The 23072-nt window shown below is 34.5% G+C and overlaps 1 protein-coding gene across 3 annotated transcripts in view; it reads right to left on the reverse strand.

The window, feature by feature from the left end:
* Positions 1-23072, reverse strand: part of SNTG1 (syntrophin gamma 1) — a 301816-nt gene that overhangs the window by 105613 nt on the left and 173131 nt on the right. For 2 of the 3 annotated variants that reach the window (XM_072328347.1, XM_072328348.1), the window contains 4 exons: positions 11857-11913; positions 5421-5478; positions 1866-1909; positions 1717-1758 (listed from right to left, as the gene is read on the reverse strand). The exons of the other annotated variant lie outside the window; for it this stretch is intronic. In XM_072328347.1, coding sequence (XP_072184448.1) covers positions 1717-1758; positions 1866-1909; positions 5421-5478; positions 11857-11913 — 201 coding nt within the window. The remainder of the gene's footprint in view (positions 1-1716; positions 1759-1865; positions 1910-5420; positions 5479-11856; positions 11914-23072) is intronic. 3 annotated transcript variants of the gene reach the window in all.

Raw genomic sequence — 23072 nt, forward strand, 5'->3', positions numbered from 1 at the left:
GTGGGAGATGTGGAGGTCAGGAGCTGTCTTGGACAGTTTACATGAAATGGTAGAGTTCTTGATTCTTGGTGAAATCAAGAGAGGGGGCAGCAAAACTGCTACCCTGGACTTCCAGAAGGTGGACTTGAGAGATCTTTTGTAACCATTGTGATTCTGTGATTCTATGATCATAAAAAATTCTATGTAAAACAAAAACAAAAACAAAAACAAAAAACTTGAAATTTATGTTCATTTTATATCTCCTCCTCTGCAAATATAAGTTTACAAAATGCTACATAGATTACTTAAATATTGCTCAATATGAATTCTTCATTCTTAGAAATTATTCGTCAAACTAAAAATAAAACAAAACAAAACAAAAAAATTTACCTGCTCTTAGACACCTAAAGTGCTTGTATATAGAAAAGGGCACATTCATAACTAGTAAGGCAACACCTTTGCTTTGTTATTATTCTTATTCAGATAAAATTATTGATAAGGAGATTGAGAAGCACATTATGTGGGACTAAAAAGGTATAAAATAAAATTTAACACAACAATATTGGCTACTTTATGTGAATCTGTCCTTTTGGGCAGATCTGAAGAAACTTACCAGTTTTAATTTGCATTTTTGTGTGAAAATCTGCACTTGTATTAACATCTTGCTCTCACGTCTTTAAATTTCAACATCACATTGAAATCCCATTGAGATATTTACCATATTAAAACATATAAAACCAAATAACTGTGGTAATCCTATAAAATATTGAAATCTGGTCACTACTGCACAGCCAAAGCTTAAAACTTAGGCAAATATGAGTGTTATTCTGTTTATGCAGAAGATGCATAAATATATTCTGAGAGGTGGAAGAGAGCACTTGTTTTATCTTTCAACCTGCACTTATTTTTTTATCAGAATTTCATCAACTTGTGCTATCTATACCTGAATGGCATACATTTATCAGTCTGTCATAAAACAGAATACAATATTAAATACAGAACATTTATTAATTGATAAATAAGCTTTACAGTTATAGTTTATGTGGACATAGACAGGAATAAAAGATAATTTCTTTAGTAATCTTTGGTAATCTTCCAAGCATGGCATTATTTCTCAAGCTTCATGTTTCCTACTTCTCAAAGTCCTTAAGTACAATCAAACAGCCAAATATAACATAATACTTTTAAAACAGCTGACTCAACAAGGGAACCAGTCTACTCAAAGACACATGCCTCCTCTAAGAGGAATCTCCTTAATGCTCTGTTCATTTAAACCCTTATGAATGAGGAGAGCATCCTCATAAATGAAAGCCAGAGAATGGAAGTCAGACTAACGCATTGTATTTACTTTAAATAGGTTTTAAAACAACAACAACAAAAAAAACCCAACATAGTGCAAATTATGACTTTTGAAATTAAAATGACTTCACACAACCAGAAAGGTTTAGCAGTGCCGAAATTTGATAAGTATAAGCCAGAAGAATGGTTAGAAAACTTACAGCTAAAATCCTCATAATAAAATAACCACCTTTACTACACAATCTGAGGACAGTAATTATAACAAGTCTATGAAGAAGATTAAAGATTTTCTAAACAAGAAGGTACAGTCTGATTTTTTTTTTTGATTTTTTTTTTTTTTTTTTTAGGAATAGCAATAATACAACTGATACCAGTGTACTGCGATCATCTCAATAACTACAATAAACAAAATGTAGACTGAAAAACAGAAAAGCTCACCACTTCTTCATGCCTGCATTTTCTCACATTAATTCCATTAATCTGTTATTAAAAAGATAAAGAGAAGACTTACTCTACATTTCATAAGCATAGATTTTATTTCACTTTTCTATACAATTATATATAAAAGTACTTTCAAGTTCACTCACCTGCAGAATTGCATCTCCTATAAAGAGCAAACCTGAAAGTTCAGCTGAAAATAGAAAGCATATTTTTCACTCAGTTTGCACAAAACATCCCATATATCTTGTACTTAAATTTCCATTTCATTTAGGTTTTTCCATGATCTTTTTTATTCTTTTTAATAAGCATAAATAAATAAATAAATAAAAATAAAAAAGCAATACACAGCTTCTATGTAGTTATTCAAAATCTTTTAATCCCCAAATACCAACTATCATTGTTCCAATGAAAGAGTCCTGTCATCCCAAGTAATAACACTCCAAAACAACTTCCATCAGTGTATAGCATCTTTTGGGTGAATAATAGCATCATTATGGTGAACTATGGCATGCTTTTCTGAAAGCAGAATGACTGCAGAACTAGGTCCTATTTACCTGTAAGAGATGATTTCTTAGAAGGTCTGAGGGAAAAGAATCATCATCAAATCATCATCAAAACTGGACTTGATTTTTAAAATAAATCAATACCCTCCAAGTCATAAGGGAATTAACAAAATCTGATTCCAAAATTAACATTTTAAAATATTGAGTTATATTACAGAGCTATCAAATGCACTTCATAAATACATAATTAATATAATAAAGATTAATTATCTATACAGATGTCTATAAAGTGTCGATAATCTCTAACATGAGAACTGAGGAATACTAACAGAATACATTGAATTATTTGCGTATAGCATTTCAAAACATCACAAAGTATGCTGTTTCAAAAAGTCTGAAACTTGACTTGATGCAACTAATGTTTACTTCATTACATGAGTTGTGAGACTGGCACTGATATTCACATAAATTATGATAATATGTTCAAAGGACTGGTCTTATTAGGCAAGATGCAGCAATGGATTCTTAAATTATGGGAAGGTTTTCTAATTTATTTTATTTTTAAGAAATCTATATCTCAATATTCCTCTTTAGACATGGGGCTTGCATGTACTAACAAACTACATATGACTTAATTACTCTGTGTACAGCACCGTTGGTATAAATTGCATTAACTATCACATTCTTGTTTAGAGGCCTAAAAAATGAACCCAAGTGCAATTGGTAGGAGGGTAGAACTAAGTCTCCAGTGTACTGAGGTATAGGCTGTAGATTAAACATCATTTTCCAAGATACCTGGTACAGATGACACTTAGATAGCCTTGTGCTACAGAGGTGACGTCCCTTGTAAGTAGCTCTCTAAACATCAGCAGTATTTTTATTGAAAGTATGTATGGAAGTTAGAAATAATGCATCAGTCACTCTTAAAAAAAAAAAATAAAAAAAAAATAGAAAGAATAATAAAAGGAAACAGCATGCACTTTGGTGTGCTCAATTAAACTTTGGTCTACGTTTCTTATTTTTCCTGCAGTGCTTAATGGCTTTTTAATAGCTAGTGTAGGCAATATATGCCACATTATTATGTATTACACACTTATATTTATACTGAAAATAATGGAGTCACTTCTTAAGACTAACCTTTTTGTTTTCCTTTGGGTCTCATTCTCTGCTATACTGCAATCTCTCTACACACAACTATCACATCTACATATCAGGGTCAGCTTTCAGTTCTCAGAATTTCAAGATTCCCCAGTACATTTCTTTATCTATGGTGTGTGGGTGAATATGTGTTTTTTTCTAGTTGAGCTTTTTCGTTGTGCAGAAGCAGTATTCCAGAATTACTGTATGCAGATGGAGGAAAATGCTTAGTTTAAAGTTTCTGACCTCATGCATATATGCAAATTCACACAAACATAACAAAGATCATAAACACACCCTAGAAGTACTTATTCAAAATCTTGAACCTTCATCTTTGAGTGCATCATGAGTCATCTAACAATAACCCATCTTCATAGCACATACTATATCATTCCAACAAATTCAAAACATTGGCAGTTAAAAATATGCACGATTAAAGCCCTCGTACAATACAGATTTTGCTATATATCCGTTGCCGTAAAATTTTACAGACCACAGTATCAAACGTTTTTCTCTCTAAATTGGAGAGGTATGGATTTGAAAAATGGACTATTAGGATGAATTAAGAACTGGTTAGCTGGTCACAGACAAAGGGTGGTGATCAGTTCTATGTCTGGGTGGAGTACGGTCGCAAGCAGTGTCCCAAAGGGGTCAGTCTTGGGACCAGTGCTCTTCAACATCTTCATCAATGTCATAGATGATGGCGTCAAGCAAATCTGCAGATGACACCGAGTGGTGCGGTCAATATACTGGAGGGAAGGGAAGCCACTCAAAGGGACCTGGATAGACTAGAAAAGTAAGCCCATGTAAACCTAATGAGGTTCAAGAAGGCCAGGTGCAAAGTGCTGCACTTGGGCCAGGGCAATCCCAGGTGTTTATACAGACTAGGTAAGAACTCCTCTCCTTGAAAGCAGCCCTGTGAAGAAGAAGTCCTGGTGGGGTCCTGGTGGACGAGAAGTTGGACATGAGACAGCAGTGTATGCTTGCAGCCAGAAGGCTAGCTGTATTCTGGGATGCATTAAAAGAGGAGTGGCCAGCAGGGAGAGGGAGGTGAATGTCCCCCTCTATTCAGCTCTTGAGAGGCTCCATCTGCTGTACTGCATTCAGGCCTGGGATCCCTAGCACGAGAAAAACATGGAGCTCTTGGAATGGGTCCAGAGGAGGGCTCCTAAGATAATCAGAGGGCTGGAGCACCTGTCCTATGTGGAAAGGTTGAGGGAACTGGGTTTGTTTAGCTTGGAGAAGATAAGGCTCTGGGGAGTCCTCATTGTGGCCTTCCAGTACTTGAAGGGAGCATACAAACAGAAGAAGGAATGGCTGTTAACATAAGTGGATAGTGATAGGATAAGGGGGAATGGTTTTAAACTAAGACAGGAAAGGTGGATTAGGTTAGATATTAGGAGGAAGTTTTTCACAAAGAGGGTGGAGATGCACTGAAACAGGTTGCCCAGAGATGTTCAGGGTGCCCCATCCCTGGCAGCATTCAAGAGCAGGCTGGATATGGCTCTGGGCAGCCTGGTCTGCACACAGCAGGGGGTTGAAACTGGATGATCATTATGGTGCTTTTCAACCCAGGTCATTCTATGATGATTCTAAGATTGTATGCTGAAATAGGGAAGGGTATTACCAAGATTCTGCCACTACCCACCCCTGAGTACTATCCTACTATCCAGTATAAAAAGACATGCTTTCTCTTCTTGTGTTCATATATTTTAATGTTCAAACTTTCAATATGGTACTTCTTTCTGGCAGTAAGCATTCAGAAATAAAAGACAGAACTATTAATTTTTGCACTACTTAAAGTTATTAAATATTTTCATTCCTATTTTTCCCTTTAAAGATTAGCTTTACAAAAACATTTAAAAGATCATTTGAAGACAATGTTTATAAACTACTCCAAATATGTTTTGTATATTTATATAGTTCTAAAGAGAAGAGAAATCATGACGTAATGGAGAGAGAAATCAATAACATTTAATTATTACTTCCTGAAGAATCTCAATATTTAGAACCTTGTTCTAAAGAGCAGATCAAGACATATTGAACTAATTGGACACTCACCTCGTTGTTCTTTGGAAATCTTAGAAATGACCACTGGAATATTATGTTCTGCTCCACCCTGAAAATAAAATAAACAGCAATCTCATAAGTTACTGGAGATATCTTTTTGCTTGTAATTATATTTTATCCCTTCTGTAACTTGGTTTCAGAGAGACTGAGAAAATAATTCTGATCCTACATTTCGTTCTTCTTTTGTCTAATTCTGTATTAGAATTGATTTAGATTAATTCCTTACTTCTTCTTGCCTCTCATGAAGAAGCTCCCAGGTTCCATAATTAGCTGAGGAAGTGAACAAGACTTGAAGAAGAACATAAGTTTCTGCAATTTTTGGATAGCTTAATGTATCAAACTGTGTCATACAAAGGCAGAATGGCCATCACACCACAATGACAACCATGCTGTGAACACTCAGTTTTCATGCTGGTAAGAAACATGTAAACAAAAGCCCAAGAAAAGCAAGCTTGGACTTTCATCTCAAAAGCAGCCTTTATTTGTTTCCATCTCTGTCACACACGAACAAAGAGTGAGCAAAGCAGAGGGATAAGTAACAAGGAGCAGAAAACGGAAACATAAAGTGGAACAGTAGGTGTTCAATAAATGGGGGAAAAATAAAGGAAAGTTGGATGATAATTCAACAGTTTGACAGCAATTCAATGCTGTTGTTTCATTCAATTTATGCTAGTGGAACTAGAAACTTTTATGGTTCTTAAGATATTAAAAGGAAACCTTAAATAAAAAGCACACTCAAAGAAAGAAAAAGGCAAGTATGTAACAGAATCACAAATATTTTTCTTCCTCCAAAGACAGCATCAAAGTGCCAGCCTGAACATAACCTGTACAGATTCAGGTAATCAGAAATGACAATCTGTCACACTGTCATTTTGCCTAAGAATCCTGGTTCTGTGTTTGCTTATTTTTCTTTTCTTTGGAAACAATGGACTTCTTAGGTTCGCACACTCCATGTCAACCTATGGAATGGCCTGACCTGGATATTTTGATCTTCTAAGGATTAGTGAAGATTACTTCTTCATGCAAGAACCAGTTGTTTTACCCTGAACAGAGACCTGCACTCAACAGCTTTATCTGTTACAGAACAGAGAAAAAGAAAGCCATAGAAAACATGTTTCTGTGTTTTCCTCCTCTATTGGCAGTCTTATAACGTATTTAAATTACATCTTCAAAGAAAGAGCCTTACATCTCTGCCACTGCACATGTCCCAGATGGTCATGGTTTCCACAAAGACTATGATGTCACCTTCATTTTAGTCAGGTTTACACACATATTTAAACTAAATAGTTTGCAGCATTGTAATAATCTTTTGATTATTACACACAGAAACAGAAGTTGTAAAGCTTGGCTTCACTTTAGATAACCAGTTCAAACTCACTGAATTAATAAGACTTACTCTAATTCCTTCAGACTTTTCCTCAGCTATATGCACATCTAATTTCTTCTATATTTTTCAAACAAACAAATGCCAGTTCCCTCTCTAAGCCTCCAATATGCTACAAAAATATTGCACTATGCAAGACATTTGAAGTTCAGCCAAGGAGCACAGTGATTAAAGTTCAACGTAACTAAGACCTTTTTCTCTCAGTAAACTGTCCTTTCCCTGTTTCAACTCAGCTCCCCAGTAAAGAGGACATCATGGTTTTATGATAGAGGGAAATCCCTGTTATTTCCAAACAAAATACTAACGAGCAGCATCTTGTGCTCTCACTTCCTATATCTAATTCCACTTTCACTGCAGTTTTGAAGAAGCATCTCTCAATGCTTCTGGAAAAAACGACCCCCTTTCTGCAGCCAGACCCAGCCATTATAAAGGATCCCTTTTGAATTAGTCTTATGACATGTTCCCTCCTACAAGTCTGATTCTCAGCAAAAGCGCATGCATGTCTGGCTATACAGTCCCAAGAGATACACTGCTTCTGAGAGCTCTGGAAACAATGGCTACTTTTCCACTCATAAAATTTTCCTCCTCTAGTGTGGACACTAGCAGAAAAGTTGTGCAAGTATTAGCCTGGAACAAAGGCGGCTGCCCAGCTTCAGAGATGGTCCTATGAAAAGAAGGAAGCTTTAATCACCGGCATTTGTTGGAGTGCCCAAAACTACACGTGGTAGATGAACTAATGCTGCACCAGCACAAAGCAGAGAGAGACAATCACTTCTCTGGCCCCTTTTTGCTTTAGCCTTAACAATATCATTTATGTCTATGTGGATAAACTGTCTTTAAGACTGGAATATAATGACATGATGCATTTTGTCTATTGGAAATGGTCCATGTATAATGTTTTGACCTGTGATACTGAACAGTCTTATCTCAAAAATGCTAGCTGGCATAAGTCAATATTATGGCAGGTAACATGCTGACAATTAAACAATATGGACAACAATGTGCTAGTGTTAATTATCCCTTTTCAACTTCACTGTTTGAAATAATAGTTTACCTGGATAGATTTTAAAGTAAAAGCTAGGTAATCATAATCATAATTCAATAGAATGCTTTCTAACTTTTATTTTTTCCACTTGAAACACAGAGAAAACGTTCTCATAAAAAAGATTATCACAGAATGAATGAATATGAAGAAAATTATCTGAATATATTCATAGGTGTGAGTACCTTTATAGATATTTTATGTAGACACACTGAGAAGTCAAACAATCTTAGATCTGTGATAAAATTTATCATATAAAGAATGACCAGAAGAAAAGCATGAAAATGGCTCAGTACAGAGTTCTGGTATCTAGTGGTGAGACTGTAGCTGCAAACTTTAATTAATTTAATGAACTATCACTTCTAGTGTCTATTTCCCGAAGAACACTACACTCTCCAATTATTAAGAAACATGATGTTCTTTCAAAAGTCATACACTTTGCAGCTTCTTGTGTCAAATCTCTGCATCTCAAACTTGTCAGAGATGTGATGAATGACTGAAATACTACACTGCACTAATCAATTTCTAAATCTTACTCCATGTCTACTCCTTCTCACAGAGGTTTATTAATGAGAGTTTTAAAAGAGGCTTCAGAAATGAAAAAATTATTCCTTCTGAGCAGTGTGGAACAGATCATGTCTGCTCCAAATTTAATTAAACCTCTGCCATTAACTTCAGTAAAATGAAGTACAGCAGAACACAAAACAGTATTTTTCTATCTAACCTACAAAGAGTGGGTTGTAATCAATTTTTTAAAGGGCTTAGCTTCAGATCTTGTGTAAAAATCAATTCTGTGAGCAGTTTTTTAAGCAGTTAGATGAATCTGATTTTTATAACTTCAGTTGAAGCATCCAAGTTAGAACACAAAAGTTTTCTCCCCACAGAGAAATCACCAAAAAATTACGAGGGAGTTTCATTTTTAATTTACTAATTTTATTTATTTTTTTAATCTTTCTGCTCTTAAGAAATAAATGGGAAAAAAAAAAAAAAAAAAAAGAAAAAAAAGAAAAAGAGAGAGAGAGAGGGCAAGGGGTGCAGGGAGTGGATGGGAGGGGGACCAGGAGGGGAGAAAGAAAAAAAAATGAATTGAAAAAAAGTAGAGAATATTTAAGATTGGATAAGACACTTCCAAAAGTTACTTAAAAGAAAGTGACTTGTTCATGTAAGATTTCTGGTAGCAAACAATCAAATTAACAGGAAAAAACACATGATAATACTCTTCAGCTAAGAAGAGTATCAGGTGAGTAATCAGACCTAGTCTGCTTGGCTCCTTGGTTTATGTGCCTTTCCAAAAGCCCTAATGCAGAGACAAAGGTTCAGCAAGCTGACTAACTAGCACGGATGGTTAACTTCTGATGGCTACAGCTGCCTTCTCCACAGAAGAAATTACAAATGTACAAAAGCAGGTTCACAGGCACAAGAACTGGGGAAAAAACAAACAAACACTAGTTGGCCATCCAAAACTAAGCTCCTTTGGTTTCCAGGCATATACAGAAATTTGGTTCCCAGTATAATCCTCTGGCAGTATTTCTCTTCTCTGGAAGGTATAGGAACTTTTAGAACTTGAAATGTGATATCTCAGCAAGTATACTTTCATACAGAGTCATCAGTTTCTGTATGAGTGTACATGTGAGTGCCAAAAATGAGAACGAACACGAGGCATGGGAAAACTATCAGTCAGGAGCAGATGTAGAACTTCCTCACTTTTCCTCCACCACTAGAATTTTGCCTAGGTCTCAAATTCAATAGTTGCAGGTTTTGTTTTGAGACAACTGTATTATATCTCCTAGATCCTGAAAAGACAATGCTAGGGTATGTTAAGACATGAAGTAAGATAAACTTCATGAAACATGTGAAGCAGGTTTGGTTCTCATACCAGCCTTTCCCACAGGGTGACCTGTAGATCCCAATTGCTCATCTATTTATTTTATTTTATTTTATTTTATTTTATTTTATTTTATTTTATTTTATTTTATTTTATTTTATTTTATTTTATTTTTATTTTTACAGAATATGGGGTTACAATAGAAAAATAATAATCTAGCAAAATAGGACTTGAGTTCATTGACTCTTGGAACACACAGAATCATCTTGCTTCAAACACACATATAATATTGCAAACCATGAAATTATTCTCACCATTTTCATTATTGAATATATACCTCTGATTGGGTTTGAATGCATTCTGTTGAAAAAGATCTGTCTGCTTAATGACATCTGTTGAAGGAATATCTGTTAAAGTAACTAACAATCTTCATCTGTTCATTAGTCATTCTAAAAACTGAAAAGAAAACATCTATTCAAGCCTGAACATATGTACCTCCACTACCTTATTAATTATGATCAAAACAACTTTGCAATAAAACTAGAAATTAGTTTTAATAATTTAATGCTATGATTTGTAAATTCTGTTGCAGTTGCTCCTAAAACTTTTAATGAAAGTTTTTAGTATAGATTACTTAACAGAAATAGGACAAACAACAGAAACAGTTTATATGGTCTTTCATAAATGCATAAATATACTTTATGAAGCTGAACTTATAAACTGAAAAATCCATAGCTGCATTGGCACTTTTAAATCCTTCCAAGAAATTTCTTCAGAACAGTGGATATTTTCCTCTAAAAAATGCCACTGCTTTAAGAAAGACCATCCACCCATTCACTTTGAAATTTCTATTTGTCAGTGATTATTTTTCTTCTATTTACCTGATACTTATATACAAACTGATCTTGATTTCTTTTCACAAATTTAATTTTAAAAGATAACCTATTGCAAAGTAGAACCAAAAATACCCCAACAAAACAGTTTCAGACACTTTTATTCAACTTCATGACACTTGCTTTCCAAACCACAACAAAATTTACCCTTAGGAACTATTTCTTACTTCTAACCAAGTAAAACCTCATTTACCCATATACTTTATTGTAAACTGACACACACTACTGCATCACTATTCAGTGAACTGTAACCTACAAGGACACTACACCATGTTGACTAAACTTATGAGAAATTTTGGCTACAAAATAAGAATCTTCTTTCCTTGAAGAGAAGTCATTAGTGGGTCAAACAGATAAAAGAAAGTGTGCCAAGATAAATTTTCAAGAATTAGGATTTCCATTCAGCAATATTCTTATCAATTGCAACACAAATGGACATTAATCCGTCTTCTGAGTCAGTTTCTATAAGGTCAGTTCTAGCAGCTGTTCACAGGAAAGCCTGTACTTCAACTTTATATGCAGCATTTAAGGCTTTTTGCATTCATGTGAAGTACACTTGATTTCTTCTATTGCCATCTTTAGGCTAAGGAATGCTGTGCTAAGAAGATAAAATAACACTGAATCTCTACAATGAGATTCTAAGCTTAGGTAAGGTTTTCAAAATAATGGCAATATAGATTTACATAAAGCTTATGAGGACAAAAAATGATTAACCCCCTGTCCCTTAAAAAGGATCACTTTCACTTTCATGTTCTTAACTCTTACTGAGGAAAGCAGAAGTAAGGTAACTATTGTGATAAATAGCTGCAGTTGTGTGATCTATGGAAAACAATATAAGAAAGCAGTAACACTTTCTGTCCAACTAATGAATTAAGGTGAAGTAATATGGTATTATTTTTAGGTGAACTGATTATGAACTTACTGGCTCTTCCCTGTGCCTGCCACGGTAAATTAACAACCATTTAAATTAGAGTGCTACTGAACAAAAGTACAGTCTGTGCAGCTGCAAACACTTTTCAACTCTCGTATGCAATCATGTTACAGAAGTTTAGTTTGGATCTTAATGGGATGATCTTTCCATTGCCTTCTGTTCCATAGGGCTGTGTAGCTGCTAGTCGCCCTACTGTAGTACCATCAAACTTTTCAGAACATATTCTATTGTTACTAGTCCTCTGAAATACAGTTTGTCCTCATTAAAACTATAATTAACTATTTACAAGGACACTTTCTGGTGTGATATGGAACAACAGACCAAAAATAAATAAATAAATAAATCATCCTACCTTTATACTTAATCCAAATCCTCCTACAGTTTGTCTTCTAATTGTCACCGTCCTTTCCTGAATAAATAAATAAATAAATCATCTGGTTATATTTAGCATTTTCTGCCATTACATCTAGAATCACACTTCATTACATTCTTTCTGTGCTACCCTCCTACAGTGTTTTTACCTTTAACAATAAACTTGTAAATTCCTGAATGTGAAGCTCCTATGAAAACTATGCTGCAGGAGTAAACAACAAAGTCTGGAAAAAATAGCACAGCTATTATTTGTTCTGTTCATGTGATAGTAGTAATGTGCGCAGTAGTAAATACTGCAGTGAAATAAGAACAGATCCGTGGTGTTAAACTGTTAATGTGTGCAGGACATGTAGACAGACTGTACACTAGATGCTGAAGTACATGAATTGCACTCAGGAGGTACATTCTCCAATTTAGTTTCATCTAAAAAAGAATACAGCTTAGGTACTCCCAACAGTATTCTGTAACACGAACAAAAGCAAGAATGGAGTAGATGATCCAGAAACTCATTTCAAGGCTCATTCCAGATCCAAATTAAGAGACTAATGTAAACACAGTCATTGTCTGACCTCACAGTTCTGGTTTAAAAATTAAAACTATTGGCTATTGTTATAGATACAATCATTTAAAGCATCCCATGCTTTCTCTTCTATTATGTATCCTTAAAGTTTGTTCTTTAAAAATTGTAGGCTAGAGTCTGTCTTAAATATGAGAATTTAAGATATTTTGTTTTGTTGTTGTCTTTTGTTGCTTTTTTTTTTTTTTTTTTTTTTTTTTGTCATTCATGTTGATTTTATTCCCAAAGATCATTTAATATAAGTCAATCTGATTTGCAGTGAAAATCTTTGCAGCAGATAAACTGGTGTAGCATACATCCAGTCACAGATAATAGTTAGAATTCTGATGTCCCATACACGTGGTTTAGATTTTATATTCTTTTCAATACATATAATTTCATAAGTCTGAATATTTACATTCATATTTTCCAGTCCAATCAGCAAAGACTGCTAGTGCCATTCAGATTTGCATAGACAACTACAAATATATACTATCAATGTTAATTATTACATTAAGGAATAGATTATAATTCAGTCCACATGTCTACTGAGGAGTGTAAGATGCATAAGGAAACATAAGGTGTTCTCCTGTCTTCTATGAGAAGGATGCCAGCATGAGTGAGCTTGAAAGCTTTACAGATCTATTTTCCCCTCCTTTATATTTAAAAAAGAAAATAAAGAAGGTAAGAGGTTTGGGAAACTGCTCTTGCTGAATTTAAGGGAAAACACAGTTGTCTTTCACATTTGTGACAAATATGAATTGTGAAAATCCAGAAAAACCAACAATAAACCTGTTCAGTATTTCAAGAGCCAAGAAAAGAGGCTGCCTAAAATGAGACTTTACATTTACAAAGATCAGTGTGAATAAATAAATGCTTAATTTTCTTCTAAGATAAAAATGTACTGAAACATATTAAAATTTTAATGAATGGCAAAAGAAGAACATATGCCTAGCCTGTTCCATCTGTGTGCATATATGCTATGCACAATGTCCAGAAAAGCGTTCTCAGCTCTTCACTGACGCCTTCTAGGAACTTTCGTAACAAAGTGCCCAAGAAGAGAGTACAACCTACAAAGCTACTCCAGGCCACAAACCAACTCAGAAAACCTTTCATCTGCCAGGTTTCAGTAAGATAATTCTGACAGCATTAAAGACAGGATAAACTAATATAGGCCACAGCTTGATGTTTGATCTAAGCTGAGCTTACACATAAGAACATGAAAAACTCAGCTGTGGCTCTGCTGATAGTAGTCATTTTTTTCTGATAGCTACCTCTTATTTCCAGCTCTGTCTCCTGTTGGACATGTAGTTAAAAATAATAGACTGACTATTAGATTGTAGTCCATACATTCCATTATTTTGTCATATATGTTCAAATCACACAGAAAATACGTTACATAAGAATACACTGAAAAATAACAATTTTTAAAATTTAAAGACAACTAGCATAGCAGCATTACATTATCCATGCATGGAACAAAGCATATCATACTTCATACATTTCAAGTGAATAGTACACTCATTAAAGAACATAAATCTTCTTAAAGGTTCATAATTGCTGTTAAGTATAAAGAGTGTCACCTATGCCAGAGCTATTCTTTAAAAAAGACTAATGAGAACTTCTTTTTTGTTCTCTTTCTTATCAAAACACACACATAAATCTGCCTATGTAAAAGAGCTGAATATTCTTTCTGGTTTTCACTCAAGCTTGAACAGAGTTAAGAAATCCATAAAGCTATTCGGTTTATTTGTTGTTTATGTTGTTTTGTTTTCCTTGAGTTTGATAGCCCATCTTACATAAAACTATAAATATTTTATATTGTAGCCTGGTATTACTTTGTAAGAGCAAAAAATGAATGTACTTCAAAAATGCTTTACCAATATAGCAGATTACTAAGTGGAAAAATTGTGTAAGAGTAAGCAAATAGAACAGCCAGAAATAATTCAAGCAATTGTAACTTTGCAGCACACCGTGGTTTATCAGAGGGTTTTATATGGTACTTCTTGGTTCATTTCTATCTCTGTTGAGAGCAGATACTAAATATTTCAGACTGCTATTGAACAGAACTGAAATTCAAGAGCATACTGAAAATTAGATTCACTCTAATTATGTGTTATGTGCAAAGTATTGCACTGTATTCAGCTAAGACTAATTCTACACACTTTCCAGTCCGACAAAAAAAGAATTTTGTTACTTTAGTGTACCTGAAATGTAACGAGTTCACAACAAAACAGCTAACAATCACAAATATGCAAACAATTAACAACCTTCAAAAACATAAACCAAAATTACGTACGTTAAGTATTTCATTACTAAGCCACCAATAATCAACCACTGTGCAATTACAAGCCTCATATAAAAAATAGAGTGAAACAGCTTTTCCTAAACTGTCAGAGACCAGAATCTTGGCATAACATCGGACCTTGGTTCTCATCAATTTTATTATTTTATCCAAAACTTTAGGAGAAAAAATAATGAAACTCATCTAATCCATGTTAAGTAATCTAAAACTTGGGCAGTGGTCAAAGGTATTTTTCTCTATAATCAGCAAAGAAAAAAAAAAACACAAAACACATTCAACTCAGATGATTCTAAGTAGATGCCCACAAGAGATGATAAACTACTTCATTCTCTGTATCCTTCATTGTGTACAAAAATTCCCCTCTTTATTTACAGAGTAGAATCATAGAATCATGGAATCACAAGGTTGGAAAGGATCTACAAGATCATCTAGTCAAACCTATAATTGAATTTGCACTGTTTTTGCTGCTTCCCAACACTATGCCATCTCTGAGTTTTTTCCAGGTTTATATAAATCAAATTTGATCTTAATAAAAAGCTACCCACATTGATATGAGACTAGTCAACAAATCCTGTGATCTTATAATTCCTTTATTATTACAATAATTACATTTATTAGCTACTTTATACTAAACAAAAGAAAGTTATAGATCCTAGGATTTTTAGATACAGGATTCAAAGAGTGTTTTACAACCTGCTTCCTGGAACAGAAAAAATAGCAGTTATCATTTTATTGAAAAACTCAAAGCTGCTGCCAAGCTGTCAGCATTTTCTATGCCTGTAACTCAGAAAATTCCTCATCCACGCATATGTTCATTGACTGGAAAGGAGAGCTAAGAGTTTTGCCAAAAATCTTATTCATCTGAGAGCTATGCAGTGAAACAGAAATGCAGTAATTTTTAGTCTTCCATTAAAGAAGACTAAACATTTTTCCCTTAAACAACAGTGTGAACTTGAGATTGCAGAAATCATCTTAAGGAAGATTAGAAATGTGTGAGCACACAGTGACAACAAATAATCAGAAAGAAAAAGCACAGAATTCTATGCAATTAACTATTTACAGACAGAAAACAAGAACTCTTCACTGTGGATGGAACAGTTACAGTGATACTAAACATATGTCTTTGTATGTATATATATATATATTTTAATACCATATATGTATGGTATTAAAAACTGTGCACAGTAAAAAGAGCATGGCTGGCAGTCTGAGGGAGGTGATCCTCCCCCTCTGCCCTGACGATGCCACATTTAGAATACTGTGTCCAGTTCTGGGTTCCTCAGTTCAAAAAATACAGGGTTCTCCTAGAAGGAGTCCAGCAGAGGGCCACGAATGTGATTAAGGGCCTGGAGCATATTCTGTATGAGGAAAGACTGAGTAACCTGGGTCTGTGCAGCATCAGGAAAAGAAGACTGAGATGAGATCTGATTAATGTTTATAAATAACTAAAGGGAGACAGGAGGGAAATGGATGAGGCCAGGCTCTTCTCCTTGCTTTGTAGTGATAGGACATGGAGCCTAAAACTTGAACACAGGAGGTTCCATATAAATATTCAGAAGAACTTCTTCATGGTAAGGGTGACAGAGCACTGGAACAGGCTGCCCATTGAGATTGTGGTGACTCCGTCTATGGAGATATTCAAGACCCATCTGGATGCCTACCCGTGTGACCTACTGTTGGGTACCCTGCTTTAGCAGAGGAGTTGGACTCAACGATCTCTTAAGGTCTCTTCCAGTCCCTGCAATTCTGATTCTGTGATATACATCAAAAACAAACAAAAGAACCCACCCCATTTTTATGCATTAAATAATTCCATCCATTTTCCAGTAGAGAGATTTTACATCTTCTTTTTTCTAATGCTTTATTCTTGACATGAGCAGTCAAACTTTACACTCATTCTAAGAATACAAAGGCCGCTCACATCTCTGAATTGAATTAAAAGTGTAAGTGCCAATGGCCTTGCTCAGCTGCTGAAACCTCCTTATTTCAATTCCTCATGCAACTGGAGAACACTGGCAGTATGGAAGGACAACAGAATGCCTGGTTAACTGGGAATCCTGGTTCCTCTGCAGCTGCGCATGCTAAATGCAGATGTGTTACAAACTGCTAACACCAACTGTAATGGACAACAGCACCTGACTCTGCTTTTCTTTCTTTTTTACTTGCAATGTGCTACTGATAATACAGCATATGACCAAAATCAGACACTCATCGAAATTTCTACTTGTAAAAATTTTACTCCTAGGACTGATGGATTTCAAAGTATTGAATTTTTCAGCATACAAGGAAGAAAGTGAAAATAAGAGATGAAAGGAAGTCCAAAGTCAGCATCAATCTGATTTCTCACAAGGTTAAGTAAAGAACACCCTTCATAGTTTCATCATAGGTGTAGTTTCCAGCTGCCACCTCCCATCATAGCCTGATCAGTGCTTTGGGTTTTCCAAGCATTTCATCTTTTTCAATGCTTATATTACCTCTTTTGTGAGGAAAATCAAAACAAAAACAAACAAACAAACAAACAAAACAAATAAACAGTAAAAGCAAAGAAGTTATTCTTCTCTTTCAAATTTGGCCTTACAAATGGCAGTCTTGTATTTTAGCCTACATAGCTTACTATACTTAGTTTTTTTTTGGTTTTTGTTTGTTTGTTTGTTTGTTTTTAGATAGGGTCAGAAAAATAAGCTGTCTTGGATTTTCCCAAAATATTCTTTTTTATTAATTTACACTTGTCAGGTCTATATTGTAATTTATAAATGGTCCAGACTGGCAGGAAAGAAAAATGTTACCATCATCTGATGGTAAGTCATCATTTGATGACTTCTGTGAGAAAATTTGGTTCAGTCCACTGAATATCAGACAGACACCAGCATGATTAAGAAACAAAACAACAACAAACAAACACATCCCAGCTAATGTCGTTTTGTGAAAGTAATAAAATAGATAATGGTGGAAAGGTTACCTATCCATTCACATAGTTGCAGTTCTCTCCTGGAAAGAAAGATGCGCTTTGGCACCATTCCCATTGTTAAGTCTCTCATCAGAATCAAAACAGTAAATCAATACAGAATAAACAGAAAGCATACAGTAAGTCAAAGCACTATGTCAATCAAAACTATTTTAAGCTTTTCCCTTTTTTCCACTCATTTTTGTAGTCATTTAGCTTTGCTAATGTTAATTAAATTTGCACTACCTACACCAAGATATATGAAAAAAAAACAAACCAAACTCTCAAAATGAATGATCCAAACTAACACATTTAAAATACACTTTCAATATGACTCTAAAAGTCCAAAATATGCAAACAAGGGAAATGCAATTACTGCATCTGACTTCTCAGGCAAGCCAGGCTTAAGTGACCTTCTGACATAATATTATTTAAATCAATAACATCAAGAAAAGCAACTTATTGTACAACTTTTTAGCTGAAAGGCTCTCTTTTTTTGCAACTATTTTTTTGTAATCCACATTGACATTGTATAGAGTTATAAATTTTTCACTGTAGTTGATTTCACAATAGCAAAAGGACACATCTAAAAGTGAGACGTAATAGGTTCTTATCTTTACAAGCAAAAGAAGAATAGCTGTTGATTAGTAATGCCAGAAATCAGATCTGGCTTCATTTCAACAATTTAACTCAGTGTTACTCTCTGACCTTGGAAAAGATGCTTACTGATGAAAGCTTCTCACCTATCCAAAAACAATTACAATTGCTAGGTTAAATTTAAATACATTTGTATCAAACTCAGTTAAATTCTTTGAGAAATGTTACGCTACTTGGAGAGCTGATGTTCTGTAATTTACAGAAATGTGTATTCAGTTTTTATTAGCATTGAAAGTATAGATGATCTTCACATCAATCTCCTGAAAACATGCTTTAAAAAAAGCTAAAAATAAAAATAATAATAATAAAAAAAAGTTTAATTAAATAAAGCCTTACTGCATAGCAGCAAGGAATTAGATTACTCAAAATGAATCAGAGTAATCTCTATCATTTCAATAGTGAGTTAGCTGTATTTCAAAAATCTATGACTCTTCAACAGAACCTTTAAGAAAATAGTTCAAAAACAAACTGTTGGGGTAACAAAAATTAGCATTTTGCCAGCTGCTTGCTGTTTATTTTCAGTCTTTTAGGAAAACAGCAGCTGATTTAAACCATCCATTTTGTCAGATGGTACACTGTCATCACCAGTTTCTGGATCTAACAGACAGATACACTCCAGTAGAAAAAAATACTTGCCTGAGTACAATTAGCAAACAAACAGAATCCTCCTTGACATGTAAGTTACTTTTCCTGATAAAACACAGCCACTCATTTATTTGATTTTCAGGCAGACACAAAGGGTGATAGAAATTACGAGGATTAACTACAAAATAAAAATTATGATTGTGGAACAGTAAAGATAAAATATTTTCCTAGGAATTAGCCCACTGAAGATTTTTTTATTTTTATTTTTTCCAAAGGAGACATACCATACCTTAGGGGTTCCTACCCATCTACTGCCTAACTAGGACAGCATCAGGCCATCTTTGTTATTCGTGTCTGTTGACCTATGCATCCGAAATGACTGGAGACGTCATCTTGAACATTATTTTACTTGAGCAGTAAAATTCTGTGAGTAAAATTTTATGCTATTCAAGGAATACTTTATATAAAATATATATTGATATAAAATTTTTCCTGCCATCAGTAATGAGGCCAAGTTCCCATGTGGTATAAGTCATCTGTTTACAGGGAATTTGCTTTTCAGACCAAAAGAGTAAAAATCCTGACTGTCCTGCAGCACAAGTAACTGCTGTAGAGATTTGTAATGATTATAATAAAGTTATCAGTTGACAATACCACAAATATGAACAGATGTTTTCTGAGAGTCTACTACATTAATGGAAAGAAAAATGTAGCTGAACTAACAGTTACCCTTCTTCCAATTTTCGCATATGGACTCATGAGTATCTTCATCACATGTACCAGTCAAAACTCTGACATACACTCAGCACACTATCAACTCTTCCTCCAGGCAAGGATTTCATTTGAAATAACACAGTTATTGCCTTCTAGACTTCTAGTTTTACAAAATGTTCTCACCTAACTTGGAGATTTGGATTCCAATGCAAACGAACATCAGATACACACTAGTAGGATTAATGGTGAATCCACAACATTTCTATCTATTGGAAATACATAAACAAATCTCTGTAATACTTGTTAATGCAACCGATACGGAAATTTAGATCTATGTGACCTGTGACTAATAGAACTATCTGTAATGTTTCATGGAATTGCTTCAGGTACGATTTATGTAGGATCCTCGTGAACCATTTCATTCAAACTTCTATAGAAACAGATGCTTTCATTTTTAGAGTTTAACACTACTTCTATGCTATGATGGTTATAATCTTTTACAACTGCATCCAAACTGCATGCAGTGATGGCAGAAAAAAAGTTTCTTTGCATCTATACAGGTTTGGGAAATTAAAATTGATTTCCACTAAAAAGGAAGCATTTCATATTAAGAACTAGGTCTTTATTTCATGTACTCACATTAAGCAGCACCTCACTCCTAAAGGTTCATTGCTTTCATTTAAATTATTCTGCAGGATGCAAATCAGGATACCGCGGAAACGTTCAGTGACTGTTTAAAGTCTGTCCTACACAGAGAAGCATGCAAATTGATTCAGACTCAACAAACAGAAGAGACACTGTTCTAAACTAGAAGCATAGTAATCTTTCATTCGTAAACAGTGAAGTGCTAAGTTTAACAACCTATAATCAAATTATTTGAAGATTATTTAAAACAGATTAAAAAGGATTTTCACTGTAGCAAAATGCTACAGCAGTGCTACTGTTCCTCAGTTACAAATTTTAATTTTGTTCTTTAGAGCTCATTTAATGGGGGTTGGACTCGATGATCTCTAGAGGTCCCTTCCAACCCCTACAATTCTGTGATTCTGTGATTATGTGAGGCATTCTGTAAGAAGCATGTAAAAGAAAAAACAGATGTTGTCAGTCATCTAGAATGACACCAAGAACAAAGCAAAATCAACCAAACAAAAGACATATTAAAAAAAAAATAAAAAAAATAAAAAAAAAAAAAACAAGCAATCACAATAGAAGCCTAATAACAGCAGCAATAAAAATGGAAAAGAAAAACAAAACAAAACAAACAAACAAACAAAAAAAAAAACACACCAAAAGCTGATCATGCTATACAACCACAGCTAATAATTCCAGATTGTTTAAATGGCCTGTGACAAAAGGACAGTTACTATCTGAGAAATGCCAATCATCCTAGCTAAAATGAACCTACTGATTCAAGATCTAGACTTAATCTCAGATGAAATTATGGTAAAGGGCTCAAAATTCAGCAGCCTAACAATGACACTGCCAAGTGAAAATAAACTCCTTACCACCACATTAATATCCATTAGTTAATGAGTTATGGATTCAATATGCTAATACAATAGGGAGTCTGTAATCAGTGAAGCAAATCACACACTATTTTCAACAGTGACGGTGCCAACCTTGTGGCATGCCAATGAAAAACACTTTATCTGTGCTATGCCTGGAATTGTATCAAACACTTATAAGATAAAATCATCACCATGACAACAGGCGAAAGGCTAAAGACATAGTCACGGTCAGAGGAGTGGGGGCCTGTGGAGATGGGACAGCCTTGCTCTTTCCAAAGCTCCTCTGTTGATTAACTTGCTGATGAACAAACTTGTTTACGACAAACTTGTTGAAATCTATCAGATGTAAAAAGAATGCCTGAGAGAAGCTCAGGGTGGCTTCAAGACTTCAGTACACTGAAAATTCAGGACGGGTGCTCTCACAGAACAAGGTTACCCTGTTGGCTAAACCAATGCTGGAATCCAGATTAGCAATCTCTGTCTCATGCCAACTCTTCTCTTCTTTCTTTTTCCCTCAAAAAGTTGTTAAGTAATGCAAGCTTACTTTGATTTCTTACAACGTTGCATAGCTTAGCTGCACAGCTTAGATAGATACAATTGTAGGAGTATTTTAAGATAACTGAAGTACAGAATTTCTCATTAAAATTGATGATTGTGTTTGGAAATTGAGTGTCAGTTTCACCTTAATCTAACCAGGGGGAATTTGAGAATCTGGTCACCCATTCCTCACCCTCCCTCCCTTGACAGACAGGATGTGACAAACCTAAAGAGGAAAAAGCTGTAAGAGAGTCTTTCTGTGAAATGGGAAAAAATTAAACATGCATTTCATGAAGACATTTAAATACCAAGTTCAGCAGAAGTAACAGACATCACAGCATAATAATTAAAGTCATACTTTTGAGTGATAAAATCTTGCAATAAATAAAGCCAGAATTATGCTGGTGGAGAAACAGTGCTGCAGTGCTGCAGTGTGTTTTGCTAATTGAACAGCTATAGCTATAGCCAGAGTCTGAACTAATAATTTCTTTCTGCCTGGGCTGCTAGATGTCATGTCTGTAGAGAAACATTAAAAGGAGCATCTCTATTCCATATACAGCACATAGACCAATATTAACAAGCTGTACAACATGAAATTGTCAAAAGCTAGTTCCAGATTTGACGTGCAAATAAACCCAAGCCAAAAAAAACCAATTTTTTTTAGATTTTCATTCCTATCTTTTTATTTCAGTTGTATTTTGAGATATAGGGATGTGGCAACAGCAGTAATTAATAACACAGACAGGCATAGTATTTGCATAAATAGGTGTTACACTATGATGCCTCACAAGATTTAGCATTAAATCCTATGATAATTTCACTTTAGCGAGCAAACAGAATGATCAGAATAGTTTCCAACAAATATAAATCTCTGTACAGCATGTCTATAGAAATGAATAGTAAATTGTTTCTTTCTTTTTTCTGCTATCTTGTAGATAAAAACGCAGCATTACAATAGTTAAAAAACAACAAAAACAAAACAAAAAAACAGAAACAAGCAAACAAACAAAAAAACACCCTACAATATTATCCTGCATAACGTTTTACAGATCTTTCAAAAATTGTCTACAAAACTCAATTTATTATCCACAAAATTCAATGAAGTGCTATGTAAGAAATCCTGGATTTTTACATTACATCATATAAAACAGTAATACATAAATCATACTATTACAGCATTCCAGCTGAAGTCCATTTCTATTAATGTAATATGCAAGTTCAGCTAGTGGCCCTCAAATTACTGACTGGCAACATGCATAAAGTTTGATATTATGCTATCCCATGAGGCAAATCAAGCAACAGAGGATGACAGGTAATTGCTACACTTTCATCCAGTAAAGATCTACCAGAACAGTTAACCACCAACTGTCCAATAAACTCCACAGACAAC

The sequence above is a fragment of the Excalfactoria chinensis genome, chromosome 2 (assembly GCF_039878825.1).
Source record: "Excalfactoria chinensis isolate bCotChi1 chromosome 2, bCotChi1.hap2, whole genome shotgun sequence".
Taxonomy (NCBI): Eukaryota; Metazoa; Chordata; class Aves; order Galliformes; family Phasianidae; genus Excalfactoria; species Excalfactoria chinensis.